The 21563-nt window shown below is 36.4% G+C and overlaps 2 protein-coding genes across 5 annotated transcripts; one reads left to right on the forward strand and one right to left on the reverse strand.

Annotated features, from left to right (window-relative positions):
- Positions 1–250: 250 nt before the first annotated feature.
- On the reverse strand, positions 251–8930 carry CLC-F (chloride channel F). Of its 2 annotated transcripts, XM_059586452.2 has the most exons (10): positions 8271–8930; positions 7341–7743; positions 6659–6853; positions 4661–5115; positions 4433–4537; positions 3271–3504; positions 2897–3106; positions 2333–2565; positions 978–1032; positions 251–858 (listed from the first exon to the last, which is right to left on the reverse strand). In XM_059586452.2, exons 1-10 carry the CDS (start codon positions 8682–8684, stop codon positions 730–732), a joined length of 2433 nt encoding a protein of 810 aa, XP_059442435.2. In that variant the 5' UTR covers positions 8685–8930; the 3' UTR covers positions 251–729. The 2 variants fall into 2 exon arrangements, with proteins under 2 accessions (XP_059442435.2, XP_088371058.1); XM_088514932.1 differs by having other exon boundaries at positions 766–1032; positions 8271–8929.
- Positions 8931–10246: 1316 nt separating this feature from the next.
- LOC132173695 (uncharacterized protein At4g26450) lies at positions 10247–16332 on the forward strand. Of its 3 annotated transcripts, none has more exons than XM_059585268.2 (5): positions 10247–10605; positions 10718–13035; positions 13254–13443; positions 13664–13742; positions 15884–16332. In XM_059585268.2, exons 2-4 carry the CDS (start codon positions 11108–11110, stop codon positions 13733–13735), a joined length of 2190 nt encoding a protein of 729 aa, XP_059441251.2. In that variant the 5' UTR covers positions 10247–10605; positions 10718–11107; the 3' UTR covers positions 13736–13742; positions 15884–16332. The 3 variants fall into 3 exon arrangements, with proteins under 3 accessions (XP_059441251.2, XP_059441249.2, XP_059441250.2); XM_059585266.2 differs by having other exon boundaries at positions 13664–13718; XM_059585267.2 differs by having other exon boundaries at positions 10247–13035; positions 13664–13718.
- The last annotated feature ends 5231 nt before the right edge of the window (positions 16333–21563 follow it).

Below are 21563 nucleotides of genomic sequence, written 5' to 3' on the forward strand. Positions count from 1 at the left end.
AATATGATAGGCTTATAATCTTGTATCGATGTCTTGACATAACTTGAATCTAACAGAATATTTAGGGCTAATAATTTTTAACACGACTTGGGAACTTGACACAAATTTAATACAAAATTAATGAATTAAAAATTTAAAATTAAGAAGTTTGACCTGTATAATTAAACAAATTAAATTATAGTTGACCTATATAGTATTATATCTATACCTTGACACAATCAAATCTTACACAAACACAAATTGTCACTCCTAATTAGAGTTGAGGAAGTGCTAACAAACTTGTACAAACTGTCCACAGTGGGCTTATTACAAATGTTTTTACTAGTACTAAAGCAGGCGCTGAGAATGGCCGTCTCTCACTAGCTATTAAAAATTTTAGAATGGTGTAGAGGAAACGCCTTGTGATTATAGACACTTTAGAATTTAAAGTCGTCTGAAATCTTAAGTTTCATAGAACAACAACTATGACATACATTTTTAATATGGGAAGAACGTCATACATCCTGAATTCCAAATTAATTAAATGGGCCTTGTAATGAATTTCGGCACTGGACGATCCTCTAGTCCAATCATATATAGGCGACACTGCAGCTGGACAGATGCCTCCTTTATCATTTGGTTCAATACTCAGTTTTGTATCAAGTAAAACTGTGCTTCCTATTCTTTCCAATCAAATTTTACTTCTGATATGAATTGCAACCGAAAGTTGCATGTACAAAGAGCAAATTGCTATATTACACCAAGGAATCTTGGGCACATCAAAAAACTCATAATGATATTGATTTCCACCGTCAAAAGGAGGGGCTGTAGACCATGTATTTGGTTATCAACTGACTTGGGAGTTGGGAGGCCCAATACCTGAAAAACAAATACGATGCATATGGTCTCAATTTCAACTTCTCTTTCACAATTGAGGGTTGAAGCAACTCTTGCCAATCAGTTTCATAACCACATCAATGCCCATTTGTAACTATCACCTCCAGATTGTCTTCTTTTCCATGCTGATACAAATTCCTGCGATTTATCTCTTCTCTGCACAGACAGAAATATTATCCTTAAGTGAAAGAACATAATTTAATTAACTCAGATGCAAAAAATCATAAATACGCAAGGAGCAAAATGACTAGAAACTTTTAGCCCACAATAAGAACAAAAAACATTAGAATCTTGAGTCAGCCCTAACAGAGACCTAAATAGCATCATAATGTAGTACCAACAAAAGACCATTCATACTTCATTGCTCTCCCTAATTTTACATCAAAACCTCTGCCTTCAACAAAATTTCTTCTTACTTATAAAAGATATATTCACACTTTATCTTCCCTAGCAAAAAAGAGAGAGGCAGTTTTTCTTCTTTTTTTTTGGGGGGGGGGGGGGGGGGGGTGGGGTTTCGCTACCTTAGTTTATATTCATATTCCTTCCGACAAAAGCAAAGGACAGCAGTAACTATGACAAGCAACTTATTTCATTTTTTTCCCAGCGCAAGAACCCACAAAAGTTTATATTTGGAATACTTCATAGACAATTTGGTTGCTTTCAGTCTCAAGCATCAATGGTCTATCAGGTCAGCAGTACCAAATCTATGAAGTCTATGTGGCCAAAAGACAAAATCACAAGACCTGTCTGGGACTTGCCAAAATGTTACAGGTGGCACAACAGAATTTATCAATCATAGTTACTAGTTAGCATCATAGAAGGAATATCACTTGTAGCAACTTACGAAATGAAATTAATAGTCTATTAAATATGCTGTTATCCGTCGAGATTAAATGATTGAACTGATCCAATACTACGGACTAAGCCAAGAAATATCAGTTTGAAAAGTGGGCTATGCCAACGGTCAATTGAGCTTGCGGATACTGTTGTTTGGCCAAAACAGGGGAAAAAGGAGGGATTTTTTTATAGATAAATATGGTTAATTGTACGAGTTTAATACACTCAATCACCTACTTTCACTGTTCCTGATAAACGATGGTTACCATAAGAAATAGAAAAGCACCAGACGCTTCATACAATTTATTTTTCAGAGAAACAAAAACCAAAATCCCCTAAGAATGAGACAAACTAGAGGCTGTTAGTTTATCATAATTTAAAACTAGGGGGGTGAGTCTCAATTCAAAATTGAGAGGGATCTCTTCAGATTCTTAGGAAAGTACAGATTCAGAGTCTGAATCTGAATTGCGGAAATGGAAATGTTAGAGGCAGCTCATCTGATTTAGATAGAAATCATATTAACTTATTTTATTTATTTCACTACAAAGTTGATTATAGAATCAAAAAGAGTGAAGTGAAGGAAACATCATAGAACCATAAACTAAGAAACCAAGAGAACCTGAGACAGTTCCGGATTGCATCATAATGAAGAAGAGCAACAATCCTTCGCTTCCTTCCTTTCTTGGATCCTCCACCACGCTTAACCACGGGCAGCTGCTTGATACCCTTGGCTTCCATTAGCTCCTTGGCAATTGACAAATTGGCATCTGGATAACAGGTTAAAATTCCACGCTCCTGCCCACGGTAGCTTATACTTCGCGTACAGACAGAGGAAACAAGAATTGCATTCACCTGTAGAAATTTTAGCCATGGGAATTATTTAAGACATTGTAAAACAATTAATAATTTAAAAAATTGTTAAAAGTTCAAAAAAAAAATTAAAAAAAGAAACACATCACAGATTACAACAGAGATGAGAATTTTAGAAGTAGAAAAGAATAAAACAATAGCAACCGCTTGAATGGAGTGGATAGAAAAGGAGTCCGAATATGTCTGCGAGTACACATGCATGCATGTACCCAAGAGAGAGAATTATGAATGAATATGAGCTATTAAATAAATTAATACAACAATCTGGCACAATCAAAGGTTATGAAAAACAAAGAGTTTCATTAATACATACATCCGGAAGCCTTGAATCACTTTTGGTGGTATCACTATTCTTGGAAAGACATCGTCTGATGTCACCATATGATAATATTCCCTCTAAAAAGTCTTCCTCATCAACCACCAGCACACATTTCTGCTGGTTATCATGCATACAATCTATTGCCTCCTTCAAGGTCATCGCTAGTGGAACCTTCATGCAGTTCATTGACATGGCCTGAGAAACCTGACAATTGGTGAAATTGACGGTGTTAGGTGAAAAAATAAATAGCAAACTGATAACAGATAATTAGCTCAAGGCAGAAAATTGCAATGAGAAACAGCATTTATCAAATATAAAAGTAAAATGGCGAATACCAATATCACTTAAGAAAGGAGAAATAATTCAACCTTCAGTTCTTCCAAAAGCATATCTTCATTAATTGGTTCAATACCAGCACCATTTCCTATAACAGAAAGTTCTAAACCATCTCCACTATCAGTTCCTCTCCAAATAACTTCCTCTTTATCATCAGCAGGTGAAATAGAAGTATACCCTCTAGCTGAACTCTGTGTATCAGATGCTTCACTCTCCTTCCCCTGGTTTGTCACAGAGGGGACCCATATTGCTAATCCAACGGCGCCCTACTCACAAATTCACAGCAACAGGGGGTAAACATCAAGCATTTAAAAATTGTAGACATCCATACTGTGTCCAATGATAACCTAAGTTATGAATATCTACTCAACAGCAAAATATAACAACAGAGCTTAATCCCAATTTGTGAAAGATATGCAAATATAACATTTCTAAATGGGGGGAGGAGAAAAACCAAAAGATACAAGGGTAGAATAAGATCGAGAACTGCCGACTTAATGCTTGCCAGAGATAGTTCTATAGCCCTTAGGATAAAGACTGGATTTGCCAATCAAAATTCTATTTAGTGTTCGAGTCAAGGGCAGTACTACCATATAGAGCTTCCACCAAGGACAAAAGTACTTTTATAGAAGCCAAGGGACTTGCTGGTCTATAGCAGTGATATCCTTACCCAAGGTTTGCAATACATTCAAGGTTAATGACAATGCTAAGGAAACCTTGGGAATCATAAAAATCAGTTTCCATTTCAAGCCACCACAGATGTGCATAATATTATCTTCATATGGCTGTTATGACATCCGTCTACTCTTTCAGAAACTAGAGCAGCTGCAATAATCAAAGGGGTACTTTTGGAGAATTTACTGTCCTATGCTTTGAAGGCTTTGAAGAAGCAATGTATTTCGCAGGCCAAAAATAGAGGGAATAGCAAGGAGATATGTTGTCTGAGAACATTGGAGAAAAAGCTGTATCACTTTTTCACAATGCAGCGAAGTATGACGGATGAAACAGAAAAACATATATGGCTGCTGTAATTAACTAAAGCCAAGGTATATGACCACATTCCAAGAAAGATGGTCTATTTGAGAGAGCAAAAGCAGCTATACATTTCCTTGACCTGATATGGTTAATTCCATGCTTCCTTTTTAGATCTATTATACATACGGTAAGCGTCAAGCAAGGTGATGCAAGAATTACCATGAGAGGAAGCAATATCCTATAATCTTTTGTCAGCTCAAACAGGAGTAGAACCGATGTCAAGGGTACTGAACAAACGGAAGCTAATGTTGCAGCCATACCAACCTGCAACAGATGTTAGGAAGCATTCAATCAACTAGCACAGACCCAAAAAAAAGGGCAGAGTGAGAAATATGAACAGTTATTAATTGTCAATTAAGATGAGCCTGTTACAAAGGACAGCTTTACCAGAGCATATGCCTGTGGTTCGGCAACAGCAGCATTTCCTGGAATTGCTGAATTGATAAGTTCTGCTGCTAAGCCTCCAAATACAGCACCAACAGCAGCACCAATCATCAAACTTGGTGCATAAAGCCCACCTACAAGGCCAGATCCCTTGCACAGAGCAGTTGCCACAACTTTGGCTGCTGATAATTGAGTTAACAGCCAGATTCCAGGAGCTGAAGCAGTCTTCCCAGTATGTAGAATCTCTTCAACATTTGTGAAGCCCCAGTACAGAATTCCAGGATACTTGAGAGCTATTATCCCAGCTCCTAAACCACCCAAAGCAGGGCACACAATAGCAGGAAGGTCAAATTTTTCTTTGATCAAGTCAAATAACTTTGTGAACCACGCAACCAAGCGAGTGAAGACTACACTGACAACACCGCATAGCATGCCCAATATCAGGTATAAAGGTAGTTCTGCAAGGCAATATGAAAAATTAGACACATGCAGTATATCATATAATTGTGCGCACGGATTTTGGAAGAAGAATCTATTACAGGACATCCTAAAAGGGAAAGATGGAAAAACAAAATGGAATGGAGGGAGTAATTGAGACCAGCTACATGTAACTTATCTAGGTCAATCTACTCAATTCAAGGTCATATGCTTCTTTACTGCTTCTGCCCTTTTTTTTCCTTTTTTTTTTTTTTTTTTTGCCTCTTTACCCTTTCTTTCAAATTGAATCAAATCACTCTTTCTTTTTCATGCATTTATCGATCTTCATTGCAGATGAAAAAGAAAGTATCTATCCCGTTATGTCATAGAAATTTTTCAAGAAGAGTTATGCTTTAAAGTATCTATCCTGTTAAATAACACACTAACAAGAAATTTCAGAATATTTTTGTTCTCATTCCAATAACATCCATGTGTGCCTACACTTACATTTAAAACATACTCATGTAAATATGCAAAGATAGCATGTGGCTCCAATGTAAACCAATGTAAAGCTAGAAGCCCTGCTGTAGAGGAATATACACATTCTGCAGATTGAAAATAAGCAAACAAAGTTGACCAAAATGATTTTTAACATAAAACAAAATTTCAAGGACACTATATAAGGTATCAACTATGCCTAAATGACTTCTTTAGGCAACTTTATGCGAACCACACCCAAGTTTATGTGAAGATATCCATATCAACCACAACTAACAAAGTTACAATGCAAGAAGCAATGTGGCGTAAAGGTACTCAAAGAGGACTAGCCCAAGGACCATAAACATGGAATATACAAGAAAAGCTGGATCGCCCTACATTTTCTTCAAAGAAGGTAACTGCACATTCATCCTAATGAAAGACGAAAAATCAAACTGCTCACCTTTTCTAACTGCATACTCATCAACAACAGCTGATGCATGAAACTTAATAGGTAGCTAACAGCAATTCAACAACGAGCCGCACATTAATGCAGCAGGTTCCAAAAGGTTTGGAAAATTTTGGGCTGTGATCACATTATAAGGAATGCAATCTATTTCTGAGACACCTCTCCTAGAAAAACTAATTTTCCCTTTAAACAGTTCAAGGAATACAAAAAGGAACAGAAAAAATCTGCAACCCAATTATAATAAAATTTAAAAAATTTCAATTATGTGTTCAAGTAAAAACTCGAGTTTAGGTCTATTGAAAGTACCAAGGGATATTGCATATCATGAGGAAGGCAACTTTATTGGGCCCTACATACAGTAAACAGAGCCAAAACTTGCCAACAATTACTTTAACTTACCACGTTTAAACGCATATACGAATTGCTTCACAAAACAAATACTTTTTCTTTTCTTTTTCACAAAAATATCTGTAGCTGTAATTACACTAAGAAAAGTATTGAGGAGATATAAATATATATACATGCGCATATACCGTATAAGACAATTAGATACCTCACACTCATGTAATCATGTATTAGACACATATCCCTAATCTAAAGAGCAGAATGAAAAGAAAAATGAGTGTAAGATAATCTACCAGCAGCAGATTTCAAATCGTATTGAGGCACTGTAAAAGCTGACTTTGTCTCAAGCAAAACATTTGATACAGTTGATGAGATAACAGAGGCCAATATTATCATTGCAGTTGTAAAAGGAGGAGAGTTCTCTGCACGAAGAGGCCTTAACACAGTTTCAATTGCAAAGAAACAACCAGCAACTGCTGCATTGAAACCTGGGAGAAAGAAAAATTTGAAAGAGTATTAACCAGTTGTAAAATGAAAACATGGAGTCATAAGCAGAAAGCTTTGTTGGTATCAACTCAAAAAAAATAAAATAACAATAATTGCACAAAACATGCCCGTACCCCCAATTACGCTGATTGTAACCCAAGGGATAGAATTTATGACCTCATCCTCGATACTGTGTTTAAGGGGGAGGAGATGTCATTTGTCTTCTTTAGAGCAAACTATTGAAAAACTTTATATCTAATAGAATTTATCTAGTAAAATTTTTTTTAAGTCCCTGCTAATAACAAAAAATATGCAAAGCAATAGGATAACATCCAGAATTGCATAGTAATCCACTCATGAATGTCTTACTGATCAAAATAAACTGATAAATGGCTTTAAACAAAGTTTTTATTGACAAGAAAATAACTGAAAACCAACAAAGATTAACTTCTCAAATGAACACAATCCACAAGAAGAAACTCTAAATACCTGAAGCAATTCCAGCGGCTGCCCCAGCTGCAACAAGAGCTATCTTCCTTTCTCTGTTGTTTTCCATCATTAATGAGAATCCATTGGCACATGATTTTCCAATATCGACACTAGGGCCTTCAGGACCCAAAGAACAACCAGTACCTAAACTTATAGCAGCTTGGATAGCCTTTATAGTGGGAAAGACACCGGCAACCAAATCAAAACCCTGTCTTTGAGAAGAGCTGGATTGCCTAATTTGGTGCAATATTTCAAGTAAACCATGCATCATGCCAACAATAACTCCTCCCGTGACTGGTATCAAAAGAATTCGATGCCAAGTGTCAGCCAGTCTCTGCAAACGAAGCCAAGCAGCACCCTCATTTGGAGTACCTGCCCAGGCCCATTCATGTATTACATGCACCTGAATCAGCACTAAGCTATCAGTGAATGCTAAACAAAGCTTACTGAGAACGGTAAATGCACCAGAATGTAATAATGGGATGGTGATCAAGCACTTACATTTTAAATAAATGAGCAAAACAATTCAAACACACAAACATGATAGATGTGCGAACAAATCAACTTCAAAATCTGTAAAGTATCAATACCAACTGAAAATGATTTTGTATCCAAGGAAAACAGAGTGATAGAAGGTTCAACATTGGATACAAGCGGAATCAACATGGATTGGGTTGCGCCCTTTCGCTTCTCAATAAAATTCGATTACTTATCAAAAAAAAAAAAAAAAAAGAGTTAAAATTCGATCCTCTTGATCCTAATTGTGCTTCCACAACTCAGTGCAATATAAACGCGTTAATAGCAAACAATGTAAAATCCGTGGCATTCAAACTCAAACAAGTGGATAGGCTTTGGACATGAGATAGATGATAACATAAAAGAAAGGAGATGAACAGGGAGGACCAGATCCAAAAGAAGAAAAGAACAAACCCCTTTGTTAAAAGCGGCAACAAAGAGACCGGTGGCGAGGCCAAGGAGGCAGCCAAGGAGAAGCAAAGCCCATTCGGGAGGGGCACTGTCGCCGAGGACGTCGTTGGCATCGGAAGCATTTAGATGATTAAGCTGATGATGATTATCCACAATTGTGTTCCTACTGTTATCTCTAATTTCGGGGCGCTTGAAACTGTGGCGGCGTCCGGAGAAGCCTCGATCCAAATGCTTGAGTAGATCCCGGAAGCCACCGCCTCCGCCTCCGCCTCCTCTGGAAGAGCTAGCGCTCCTGTTGAGGCTGGAATTACGTCCGTCCTGAGCTTCCAACTCGTTTTCTTCGTCATAGTTGTTTGAATTGGCAGAATTCAGCAGACGATTCTGGTCGCTGTATTCTCCTCCTCCTCCTCCTGACATCTTCTTTAACTCACATTACCTTCCAGTAATTTCACCGTCCTTTTTTCAGTTAATTCTTCTTCGCTGAGATGCGTTTGTCTAAATTTCAAATTGAACGCAAAGAGTAGGCATTAGTCCATCGTTTCCTTGACCTTTTTCCCACCGCGTGGCACATGCTCTGTTTTTGCCTTCCATTGGAATGGGTTCCTAGGTCGTTTTCTTTCCCCCGCCCCCCTCTGTTTTTTTCATTTTTCCTTTTCTGCCCAAACATTTAAGTTCTTTTTGTCAATTTGCTTTCTATTCTCAACAATAAACATAATTAAATACTGTGACAAACAATTTAAAATACAAGTATTTTTTTAAATTTTATTTTTATATCATGTTCTAATTTTTCTTTTTCTTTTTAAAATGTGAAATTAAGAACTTAATTTTTTGATAAGAACTTTTTTTTTTTACTTATCAAAAAAATAAGAACTTAATTCTAAAGGGGTTAGACTGCATTCAATCTTTTTTAACTGGACAATATATATTTTAATTTTTGTCTTTTTTTATTTTTTTATATTTCAATTTTGAAAATGGCACAACTCTTATGTGATTTTGTGTCAAGTAAATAAAAATTAGGTCTTAAATCAAATTCAGTTGATCCCCTACCATATTTCTATACACAATCTGCATTTAGATTGTAGTGTGCAAATCTTCATTGATTTGGTAAAATAGTAGTTTTATATTAATGCTCTCAACCTTTCATACAAAAGGAGGGAGCAATATAATAGTAAATAGAAAAAAATTGCAAAATCAAGTCCCGTGGATTTGCATAAGTTTTATGTTGTATAAAAATATTTTGGGAGTTAATTATAATATGCAAAAATAAACAAATAAATTATTATCGTCAACTTCTAACCAAAATTTTAGTGTTAGATTATCAAATTATATGACAACGCGCATCACTCATAATAAAACAATATATATATATATATATATAAACAAAAATTAAAAAAAGGTGACTCAATTACCTCCTTTAACCAAATTTTATTAGTGGCAATAAACGCAGCCTCATGCTCAGAAATTAGCCAAAATACATATAAATAATGTTACATCTATAATTATTTTATAACCTTTTGTAAACATATGATTAGAGCAAGTCAATTACTAAATTTGTTTTAGCACATGTCAATAAGTTATATAAAAGTTATAGAAAAAAAAAAAAAAATTGTTGGTCTAATTTTGTTGAATACACATAATAGCGCTTAATTTGAATGTGGGGTGCAAGTAAAAATGAAATAAACCTAATATTGAGTTTAGGTTGTGTTAGGACATAATTATAAAATCATACAAGTCAATTATAACTAGAGATATTTAATTAAACGGACAAAACCTTTAAATCATAACATACTAATTTTGTATTAAGTTCGCATCGAATCCACACAAGTGGTTTAGGTCCGAGTTCAAGTGAGTAGAAACATGAATACAAACGGATTATACTCATGGACCACAAATTTTATTTATATTAAATTCAGATAAAATAAAGGAATATTGTCAAAAATGATAACCTAGAATGATATATATCCTTTATTCAAGTAATAAAAGGGGGAGGGATGCGATCAAAATGACTCGACTCGTTGATCTTTTTTGGGCGCGTGCGGTTCCCAGTACTCGTTAAATATAATTTGATGTCATTCCCGGTTTAACTGGGTTTTTTCCATCCGGCGACAAACCTTGTAAAAACACACAACAGAAAAAGATTCTAATTGCGATGAATTGGCCAAAACATGGGGAGGAATGGTAATTGAATTTCGGTACAAGGTTTTTCTTGCGTGGTGTGTGGACGAAGGAATTTCTTGTGTGCTGCTAATCTAATCAGCCGGCCTAGTATTGGATCTGAAACCCTGAATTGAAACATTCATGTTCCTCCGGAGATAGACACCAAAATGGAAAACTAAAGGTCAGAATGATCTCAACTTCTGAATAGAGTTTGATTTTATGTTCTTGGTAATATATGGTTTCAATTTTGGTTTTTAAGGTTCCTTAATTAGGTAACTGTTGGTTGGGTTCAGGTTTTTTTTAGTAAGGTGGCAGGTAGCTGGTGGCAGCACTTGAGCTCAACATTCTTGTTTTGAGAGGTGGGGTTTGTCCTTCTCTGGTTAGGAGGTTTTTTCTCCAATTATGGTTTAATTTCCCCAAAGTTGCGGGATCTGATTTGTCAGAGAAAGAGAAAGACAAAGGCTTGTTTCTGAGCACCAATTTAGGATTTTTCCAGCTTCTATTTTATGTGGGGGGAAGATGAAAATCATCTGCTCACTGCACAATTTCTTTTGTATCTGATCGCAGTTAGAGGCGTACTGAAATTGATCATCAGAGGACGGTTAGAGTCCTTGTTTTCTGGTCTTCCAATTGCTTGTTAAATAACTTGATATAGTTTCTTGCAAAAAAACAAGACAAAAAAAATGCATGCCCGGCATCGTAGTCCTGGAAATGGGTATAGGTCTAATTCCGTGGGAATGGGTGTAGCTGCCTCTCGGATCTCCCCTGAGGGTTCGGCGATCAGAGGCCATGGGTTTTACGGCAGCTCTGAATTTAGGAACTTGAGTCGTGGTTTTGGGCGTGGCCAGGGCCACCCCAAATCATTTCAACCACCACAGCCCCCACCACCACCGCGCAAAGGGGACATTTTTATAGAAGCTGGTCGACTTGCAGCCGAATATTTGGTTTCTCAGGGGTTGCTGCCTCCAAGTGCACTTTCTGTTAAGTGGCAGAATGGTAGTTTGAAGAAGCAATTGGGTGAGTTCCAGGAGTTTAGGCCACAAGAAGGAGATCATTTGCACCTTCCACCAGAGGGTCGACCATCTGCCCTTGCCCGTTTGGGGAATGCTGCTTCTGATGCTGGCTCAGGGTCGGGTAGGAGAAGGTTTTCTGATGATTTTAATTCCAAAGGAAGGAGAAGAGGAGCACCATTTCGAAGTTATAGCTCGGATTATGGCCGAGACTACAGGAGGAGTGGCTCGTGGTCTGATAGACCGAGGTCTTCCGCTGACGTTGAGGTTGATGGTGCTGCTTTTGGACACTACCACGAGGAGGAGCAGCAATTTGGTAAAGATGTCACTGATGGGATGCAGATGTCCAGTCCAAGTGAAATGGCATCAAAAAGTGAGGACGCAGGTGACTCAGAATCTGAATTAGACAAGTATCAGTTCCAAGATGATGATATGGTTTCGAAAGCAAGTTCTTCTAGTGCTGGGAAAGATCTCCACAATGAGACTAATGGGGAATTGACCAGGATTTCTGATGATTTAAAGAACACAAATGCAGGAATTGGAGAGGTGAAGGATGGCAATACTAGTGAGGAAACTGACAAACAGAGTGCCAAACAAGACTTAACCATTCAGGATAGTGTTTTGGAGGGCAATCCCTCTGGCAAGAATAGCACCGATTTACTAACATTCTGCAAATTTGCCAAGGTGCCCACCAGAACTCGCTCTTCATTGGCACATAGGGGCTCAAAGGCTGACCCAGTTCCAAAGACCGAGGAGGTAAAAGCTTCTGATATGCAGCCTCAAAGAGGATCTGAAATATTAGTGGAAGATGCCTCTCTTAATGCCTCCCTGGGTGATGAACTGTCCAATAATATTCATGCTTCAAAGTGTCTTGAATCTGAAGTTTCTAAAGCTCGGTTTGTGCCATCTGCTGAAAATGTGGTCGAATTAGATTCTGCAGATGATATTGAGCAGGGTGACTTTGTAACTCAATCTTTCCCAGAGAGAGTTCCTTTGCATGACAATGAGCAAGAATCAAGTCAGGGACTGCCTGGTTTTGCAAGCTGCAGCTCCATTGTTAATGACAGAGGTGAAAAACGAGCTCTAGAAGATACTGATACGAGGGAGGGAACCAAAAAATCAAGAGAATGGGTTCCCTCTCAAGTAACGAAGGCTGATGAGTTTCTCCACCTTTCTAACTCAAGTGAAAGGAAAGAGACCTCACAGGTAGACATTGCTTCATCTGGTGACATCATGGTTGTGGCTGTTGATCATAAAAGCTTGGGGAATGATTCTCAGTTCCCTAAAGCTGGGGGTGAACAACGTGTTGAGTGTGCACAACAGAAACTGCTTTTTCCAAGTTCATTTAAAATCTGTGACCTGAATCTCATGGGAGCTTCTGATACAAATGAGAATCATGATAATGATCCGATCCATATTTATCAATCTATTTCCAGAAACAGAAAAGAAGCAGCACCGGTTGATGTTGACTTGTCAATGGGTAACTCCAAGATGTCCGGTGAATATGGTAGACATGTCACTGATGCCAAAGAGATTGAAGTTATTGATTTAGAAAATGATTCTATCCAAGAAGATAAGGCCTTCCATAATGCAGAGAGAAAGTAAGTTTCTTTATCTGTATGCTCTTTCATGAGGATGTTAATTACATTGATCAATTTAAATAAAAAGTATTGCAGACTTGCCCCTAGCATAGTTTTTAGTTTGCCTTTCCGTATTGTTCTTAAGCAGGGTGCTTACCGGAGCTGATAGTTCTCATAAATTCTTTATTTTTCTCTACTACTTTTCTCTTATTGATTTGGTGGTCTTTGAAAATGTGCAGGACGGAGACCGTGTATACAGGCCTTGAGGGCTTTTCTAACAATGTGCAGAATACCAATGATATTTCTGACGTTCAGGATGGTTATGGCCTTATGTTCTCAGAGTTGCTCGGAAGTGATTTTCCGAATTGTTCTTCAGTACCAGGGGGCATTAGTTCAATGCATAACGAGATGAGCCTTCCTAATGGAGAGGTACACTCCACCACTAACTGCTGATGATAGGTTACAGATGTAAAACATCTTTGTCTGGCAGCTTGATCGTTTGCCCGCATATTTCTGCACTTATGATCTTATTATAACTGTCCCCGCTTGGTGGGTTTGTGGTTATATGGTTTATATTCTAATGCATAGTCATACGGTCTGACTTAACCACATTGATTGACAACTTATGTTCTTTCATTGGTTGTTTCAGGGGTCTCTTGCCGATGATGATTCCATATATATGTCCCTGGGAGAAATACCATTAAGTATGCCAGATATTTAATTTCATGGTTTGTTTTCTTATAAATCTAGAGTTTCTATTGTTGATCTACCTGAGGTGATGTTAGGATGTCATATTAATAATTGTACTAAAGCATTTTATGCATTAAATGAATATTGAGGTGTAGTGGAACATAGTTGCGTGCTCTTTTGGCAGAAATTTTTTCTGTTAAAAAGTGATACCTATCTGCAGGGGCTACAGTTGGATCTTGGAGACAAAAGGGAAAGATGTTTGAAAGTCTGCCATAGGCATTTTAATTGTTTTTCATTCCCGTCCCTTGTTCTTTCTGAGATCCAAATGGATGCTAAAGGTTTCAAGGAAATATGTTGTCTTTCATTAATGCAGATGCATGGGTGGTGAGAAATGGCAACCAAGTTCTTTGAATAAATTGAAGATTCTGATCTCTAGTAATTGATATTAAGAGAACTCACATCCGACTCAACAAATGTTTAGCTAAATGATAGCATTTTTCTATTTTAACTATCCACTTTTTCAAAGCACTTAGTTCCCACTTTCACTTTTCCACTTAAAATATTATTTATCTACTTTCCCTATTCCTAATGAAGAGAGTAAACTAGATTGCATTTTTTTATTAATACAGTTAAGGATTTGTTGGGTTACACTACTTAGCAAATTTGTTGAGCACTATAGCAGCTCAAAAAATCTTGAGTCATTTTGTTGAGCCAGATTTTGTCTCTTTTTGAGAAATTTTTGATACAAGGCCAGCCAAAATAGCTTTTTGGGTATTTTGTTGATCCAGATGTGAGTGATCTCATTAAATCTTCTGGTATTAGTGATAATTAGTCATTAATCAAATGATTTTTTATTATTTTGTGACTTAAGGAGTGTATAGGAATTTGTCTAGTATTGATGTTGCTTAGTAAGGTGTGTCTTGGGAATGTATTTAGACTACATAGAAAGTTGAATTTTGTTTTGGAAGTTGACATTTATTATAGGACATGCTTTGCAAACCCCTATAAATATCAATAAGAAGTATGAAGATAAAGAGAGTTTTTGAATCTGAAAAAAATTTGCAAGCTCTCTGGCTCTTGGAGTTAAAACAATTTCTCCTAAAAATTAGTTGTGTGGCTTGCTCGTTGAGTTGCACCCACTATTAGTAACACTGAGTGGCATCCGCTACTCCTGGTTGGTGGCAACCCAGGACTATTCTGTTTCTTTTGGCTGAATCCTTTGAGTTTAACCACCTTTGGCATGTCTCGGCCTGCATCAAATTGGCATCGAAGCAAGGTTCAATTCTTGCAATTTTCTTCATGGCAAGACCTCAATCGGTCTTCATGACTTCTACTGAGAAAGCATGGTCAGAGACTCAGAGGTGTTATTAATAAGATTTGACGATTGCAAGCCAATGTAGAAGGAGCCATAGAGGAAGTAGTCAAACAATTCCAACTATCGCAATGTGATAAATGAAATTGAAATGCACCCTCTTTATGAAGACAATTTTACTAAAGTGAAGCTTTGTTTGTTCAACATTTTGACAGACATGTCCTAAGAACAAAAAGAAAAGACAAGATAAGCCTTTTAAAACTTCAAATGAAGTATTTGAAGATTCTTCTTGTGGGTTTAATAGTCATGAAGCACTTTCGGATTTTGATTTTCCACTGATTTATGATGAAAGCTGAAGGTTATTAACATTTGTCATAACAAATTGATTGCCTGTAAGAACTTCTAAGTGACTTCCTTGAGGATTGACTTTGAAAGAGTTAAAGTGGAAAGGATCTTAAATTACAACATGTGCTATGTAAGTGGTAGACCTGGAAGTTATTTTATGTAAAATTTAGCTGGTTAGCATGGCTGGGGGTGTTAGGACAGACAGGTTGGGGACACCCGTTTCAGCTTTGTGCATTTCAATTTTTCAGATGAAGCAGGTCCATAGAATAATTTGCAAATTTGTACAACTTGGATAGACTCCTGTACCTTTATATTATTTTCTGCAAGTTTATATTTCATTTATGATAGACCATCAGGTTATGGAGTCTTACTATAGGGAATGCCAGCCATTTAAACTTTGTTATATATTGCTTTTACTAAATTTATGTTACTTGCCATTGTTATATGAGTAGTAAATATGATTTTTATTTTGCCAAAGAAGTTTTCTGCTTTGCTTCTGATCCCTTAATGTTCATACTGTAGGCTTTTTGCCAGCCTGGGAGCAGCCACCACCACAGGAGTACGAGAAGCCCTTCTGATCCAACTATTCCTCTGGTCTCCTCAGAAAATATGACTTGGTATGCTAGTATTGCTCGTTGGGATTGTTAACTCTATCCAAATGCTACATTTCTTCTTATTCCTCTTTTAAGAGATGCCATTAGATGTCTTCTTCTAGTAGGGATGTTATAGATATTGAATGCTTTTGTTTTCAGTTGGGTGTTTCTCCTCATTGTTGTCTGGAAAAAAAAAAAAAAAATTAATCATGTTGATTAGCAGTACATCTTTTACTTGTCTGCCTCATTTACCTGATATTAAGAAACAACACTTGAGAGATTAGATTATCATAGATGTAATGTAAAACAATGCGAATGTTGAAATAGGAGCTTTGCATTCTAGGTGCCAAGTTGCAAAGCAATTTCTTTATGTCATCATATTGTTCTCTTGCGTCATTGATTATTGAACTTCTTCCGATTCTGAATTGTGGGACCTCAAGCTCTTCAAAAGTCCAGCAATTGGTCAGTTCATACAAACTACGATGATTTTTGCACAATTTATGAATAGGAGTCCGTGTTCACTTCATTTTAAGTAATCATTCGTAGCCATGTATACTTGGTGATATTCTATGAAGGTTTTGATGCATCTGACTCCTTTTGTGTCATATTTCAATGACTCTTTGATAATTTTATCACGAGCTGCGCTTATGAAATTGGTCTTAAAAGGACGAATTATAATACAGTATTATGACATTTAGAGAGAATTCTCTCAACAATTTGCTTATCAGTTTCAAGGTGCATAATTGCAATTTAATTCCCCATTAGAGTCTCAAATTGCCGACATCTTTCATGATTTCATTTCCATTTTAACTCCTGGTTGTAGAATTGTTTGGTGATGTGCTCTTTGTTTAGCACATGTCTAGATAGGTTTCTAAAACATCTTTGGAGAGATACGACTCCTTCAAGGATATAAGATGGCAGTGAGGAACTTAGTGTGAACCTGGAGCCTCTTGTGTGCCCGTACACTAGAGAACTCTATTTGTGAGCTCTTTAAATCATTAGGAATTCTGACTAGCTGCATGCTTCGCCTGTCCATTATATTTCCAGAATTCAATTGAGAGTTCTTGTTGAACCAGGTTTCGTCGCCATAGACGAGAGCTAGATGCAAAATAATGGTGTTGGGGTTAGAAATTACAAACCAGTCGCTGTTGAACCAAGTTTCCCATTGCGAGCTTGGATGCCATTCCTGATGAGTCATGTCTCCATTAGTAAACAATTGACATGAGCCTCCCTCCTGAATATGCTTGAAAAAAAAAAAAAAAAACCAAGTTCAATAATTGTTGTTGGGCTCATGTGAAACGAGAGAGAGCAGGCAGAATTATGCTGTAGGATTGCCAAATAACTTGTGCAATGGCTCAAAAACTAAATAATAAATTTTTACTTATCAAAAAAAAACTTGTGCAATGGCTCATAGTCGCAGATTTTATTCCATTGTGGATTGTATCGAGGCCATCACCAGCCCAAGGACAAGGCTTAATCTCAGTGCAGAAGATGCTGAGAAATTCACCCTTTTGGCAATAATGAAGAGATGTATGGCGTTGAATGACAACACACAATCTCGTCCTATTCAATTTAGCCAGATTAGTTAATAGGGTGTACGAGAGCATTCTCAAGCTTGGGAAAATAGGCCAGGCTGCTACTCATTTTCCCTATTCGATCGTGGAGGGTCACTGCTTTTGGATTCCTAAAGGTGTTATCATGTTATGAGACAATGACATGATCCTTCTCCAGGTGCTAAAATAGTGAAAGCAAAGGCAGCATTTCTGAGGCAAAGAATATATGGGCTTAGCAAATATAATATTCCAAGGAGATGCTTCCTTGGGTCAAAATCAAAACTGGGATAATTTTCCTGATTGAGGGATTTAACTCAATTTATGAAGACATGGCATCATCAAAGGAGGTGCCACTCTCCCTCGGACCGCGATACACAACACGCGGCGTGCCATGCACGGTAGTACAAATTTTTATTTATTTATTTATTTTTAATTAAAAAATAAAAAAATAAAAAATAATTTGCACTGGCATGTCATGCACGCTGCGTGCTGTTTTATTTCACCCCTCTCCTTAACTCTTGTTATTTTAGAGTAAGTATATTCGTTAGGGCAAAGAAAAATTGAAAATGGTTTTGTGGAGTTGACATGTTATTGTCAGCTGCCCAAATGCTATTGCTAGGTGCAGTTTTGATGTTTCGTATGGGAAAGGGCAGCACCATCACGTTAAGCACAAACCCTTGATAATGACTTACATCCATATCTGCACTGCCTTTGTCCACGATGTCTTTAAATTGCCAAAGAAAAAAAAAAGAACAAGCGGTGATGCATGCACAGTGGTCAAATCTTATTTCGATCCACATCACCATCGATTGGATTTCTTTTTTCGTCATTATTTGCCCCATATTATATAGATACACACATAAACAGATAATTACAGGTCTTGTCAAAGACTAGAAATATGAACAAATTTCCGTATGGAAAGGCATGAATAGCAATCATTTGCTCAGAAAAGAAAAAAGAAAAAAAAGAAAAAAAAAAAGAAAAAAAAAGGGGGAGTGAATTAAATAGTTGTTATGCCGGGGTAACTAACTTTGAGTCCTAGTGTATAATGATTAAGAGTGGGATTATGGATTGATTAAGGAGGGTGGGTGGGTTTTGGGACTCTGGGCTTGAGAAGTAAGAAGTGAGATCCAGAGTACAAAAGATAAAAGATCTTTGCCAAACTGCAAACTGCTGCAACGTAAACGTGGCGTCATTGACGAGGAAAAAAGGGTCGGACAACATATTTAAGTCCGTACACGTGGCCCCTCCTCTCTCCTCCTTTACGTAAGTGAATTGGAATAAGTATATAACCCTCCATCTTAGCCCTACGAATGTGGCGGGACCCACCCGATCCCGACATCTAACCGTCACATCGCTTTCGCGGTTACTACTTAATTACTGCACCAACCCGTTGGTTATTATCTCCCTTAATTGTCAAATATATGCTGCTGCTGCTCCTCCTCATTATCCACGTTTGAGTAATTGGGTTTGACAAATTAATGCTCCTTTTTACTCCCCCCCTCTTTGTTTTATACAGCTTGTCTTTATTTGTGTGTGTGTTTTTTTTTTCTAATTTATTTAATTGTGTTTTAGCTGTAATGATCAAATGCCCTTTAATTTTAAGGCCTGTCTAGTGTCTACTAACCAGGAAAAAGAATCCTAATAACAATGTAGGTGCCTCCGTCTCAATGGTAAGAGTCACAATTTTTAACACTGACACTTCCGAATATATGAATTTAATATAAAATTAGTTTGTCTTAATTAAAAAGTTTAACTTGTTTAACTAAATTGATAAAATTATAATTGACAGGTTTGGCTTAAGTGCTAAAAAAAAAAAAAAAAACAGACAGTAGCACATGTAATATAGTTTTTAAATAGTCCAAATTTGTTCTCATAAAAACTCAAAATTAAAGCTGAACTATTAAAAAAAGTACAATACATGTAGCTCATAAATTAAATTTAAGGTTAACTTATATAGTCTTAAACCTATGCTTTTACATGACTTACAAACCTGATACAAATTCAAAACAAAATTAATGAATTATAATTGAGAAATTTAACTCGATCATTTAATTAAATAAATCCTTATACTTGTGCTTAACACGAAAACAAATTGGAAACACGAACATGAATTGAATGAAGACTAATGGTCTGATTGTTGATGTCGGAGCCGTTGGGAAGCACAAGCATGAACAATCAAAACATTTTCAACGGAATCTGCATCTGCATTATCTGGGAGTGGTTGAACTTGATGGAGTAGGCTTCATTCGCGCACCTGGATTGGTCGGATGGCTCTTTTTATTTCAAAGTGTTTTTTTGGACTTCGAAATGGCCCCCCATTACCACTAAATCTTGAGCTCAACCTTCACTCACTCTCAGCAAGTATGTTTTGAGAGAACATGCACTTGGTGGGATCTGCTTTCATTTTACAATTCGTTGGAAACTCTTAGAACTTGAGCAAGTTGATGATGGACGACTTTAAGCAGAGGGGATCGAGAGAGACAGGTGTTTAATTTGTTTTGGGCCATGAGAGAGATGCGTGAAAGAATAGGTAAAATCTTTGCGTAGGAGAGTGGGAGTGGGAGTGGGAGTGGGCCCGGCCAAGGATTGTTAAAAAAAAAAAAAAAAAAAACACGTAGACGGGTTGTTGATTAATTTTTTTTGGAATTTTTTGTGGGCTCAACTCATACTCATATATATATATATATATATAATATATATAAACAAAGTAATTAATACTTTCTCTTTCTATCTACATTTTTCTTCCAACTTGATCATTCTTCGACTCGCGCTTTAATGCCTAGTGGTAGTGGGGTCTCGATCTCTACGTTTCTTCTTTGGATCCGTTTGATAGGAAGGGAAGGGTTAAAAAGTAGACAAGGAAGAGATTTCACGATTTCGTCCGAGGAATGAAAATTATATATCTATATATATTTGGTTTCGTTTTTTATATTTTTCTCTCTTCTTGGAAATTTAATAAAATGAAGGTAAATATGTAAAAAAACACACCTCCCTGCCACGACTATCCTTGTTTAATTAGTTCTCAAAGCTACTGGATCTATTCTAAAAACTAAAAAGAGTAGACTACAGTAGAGTAGAGGACAAAAAGGTACCCGATGAACTGTACACCAAACATTTTTACTTTTTCTTGGTCCAAATCCACTCATGTGGAATTTGTTAAGCAACAAAAATGGTTAAGCCAAGTGAGTACTCCATGCCACAAAGGTATTTGTTGGAACTTACGCTTATTAACATCTTTTCTACTATCTTTTTTCCATTCGATTACTTAACAAACAAAACAAAACAAACATATTTTAGTCTTTTAAAAAATCTGGATTAACTATGTCATGCAACTCTTCACTCAGTCTCAGACTCTCAATCAATAATAAATTTTTCAGTGTTTTATATATGCATTCATTATTGGGATGCCTTTTTTTTTTTTTTTTTTTTTTCTGAGTATTATTGGCATGAAATAGCAATAATGAAGTGAGATTTGAAACATGGTTTTGACGTTGAAGATGAAAACTAGAAAATTCATGACCTATATAACTTAATTAATAGTACAGCATTTCAACGGAGTTAAAGCTAACTGCAAATTGTAATCATATATATAGTGTTTGACAACTTTTCTATTTCAAAAAAAAAAAACAACTTTTGATATTGATTTGTGAATTCAATATTAACTAAAAACAAAATTAATAGGTTGGAATTTAGTACAATACAATTCAAGTCAACTTGATTAGACCCGATTAATAAATGATTCAATTTCAGTTCAACACGCTTAACACACGAGTCACCCGCATAACCCGTATGAATTAAATTTTTTTTTTTTTTTAAAAAAAAAAAAAATTTACCACTAAAAAATTAAAACCCTAAAGTTTGAGACAAATTTTTTTTAAAAATGATTCATTTGATAATACTCTTGGGTGGGTGGTGATTTTGGCTTTTTAACAAAAAAAAATATATATTAACAAATAAATTTAAATACAAAATACGTAAAATTATTTTCACATTCATTAAAAAAAAAAATCAATAATAAACAACTTTAAACATAAAATACTTAAAACTGCTTAC

Source organism: Corylus avellana, chromosome 3, assembly GCF_965113065.1.
Source record: "Corylus avellana chromosome 3, dhCorAvel1.hap1.2, whole genome shotgun sequence".
NCBI classification, from domain to species: Eukaryota; Viridiplantae; Streptophyta; class Magnoliopsida; order Fagales; family Betulaceae; genus Corylus; species Corylus avellana.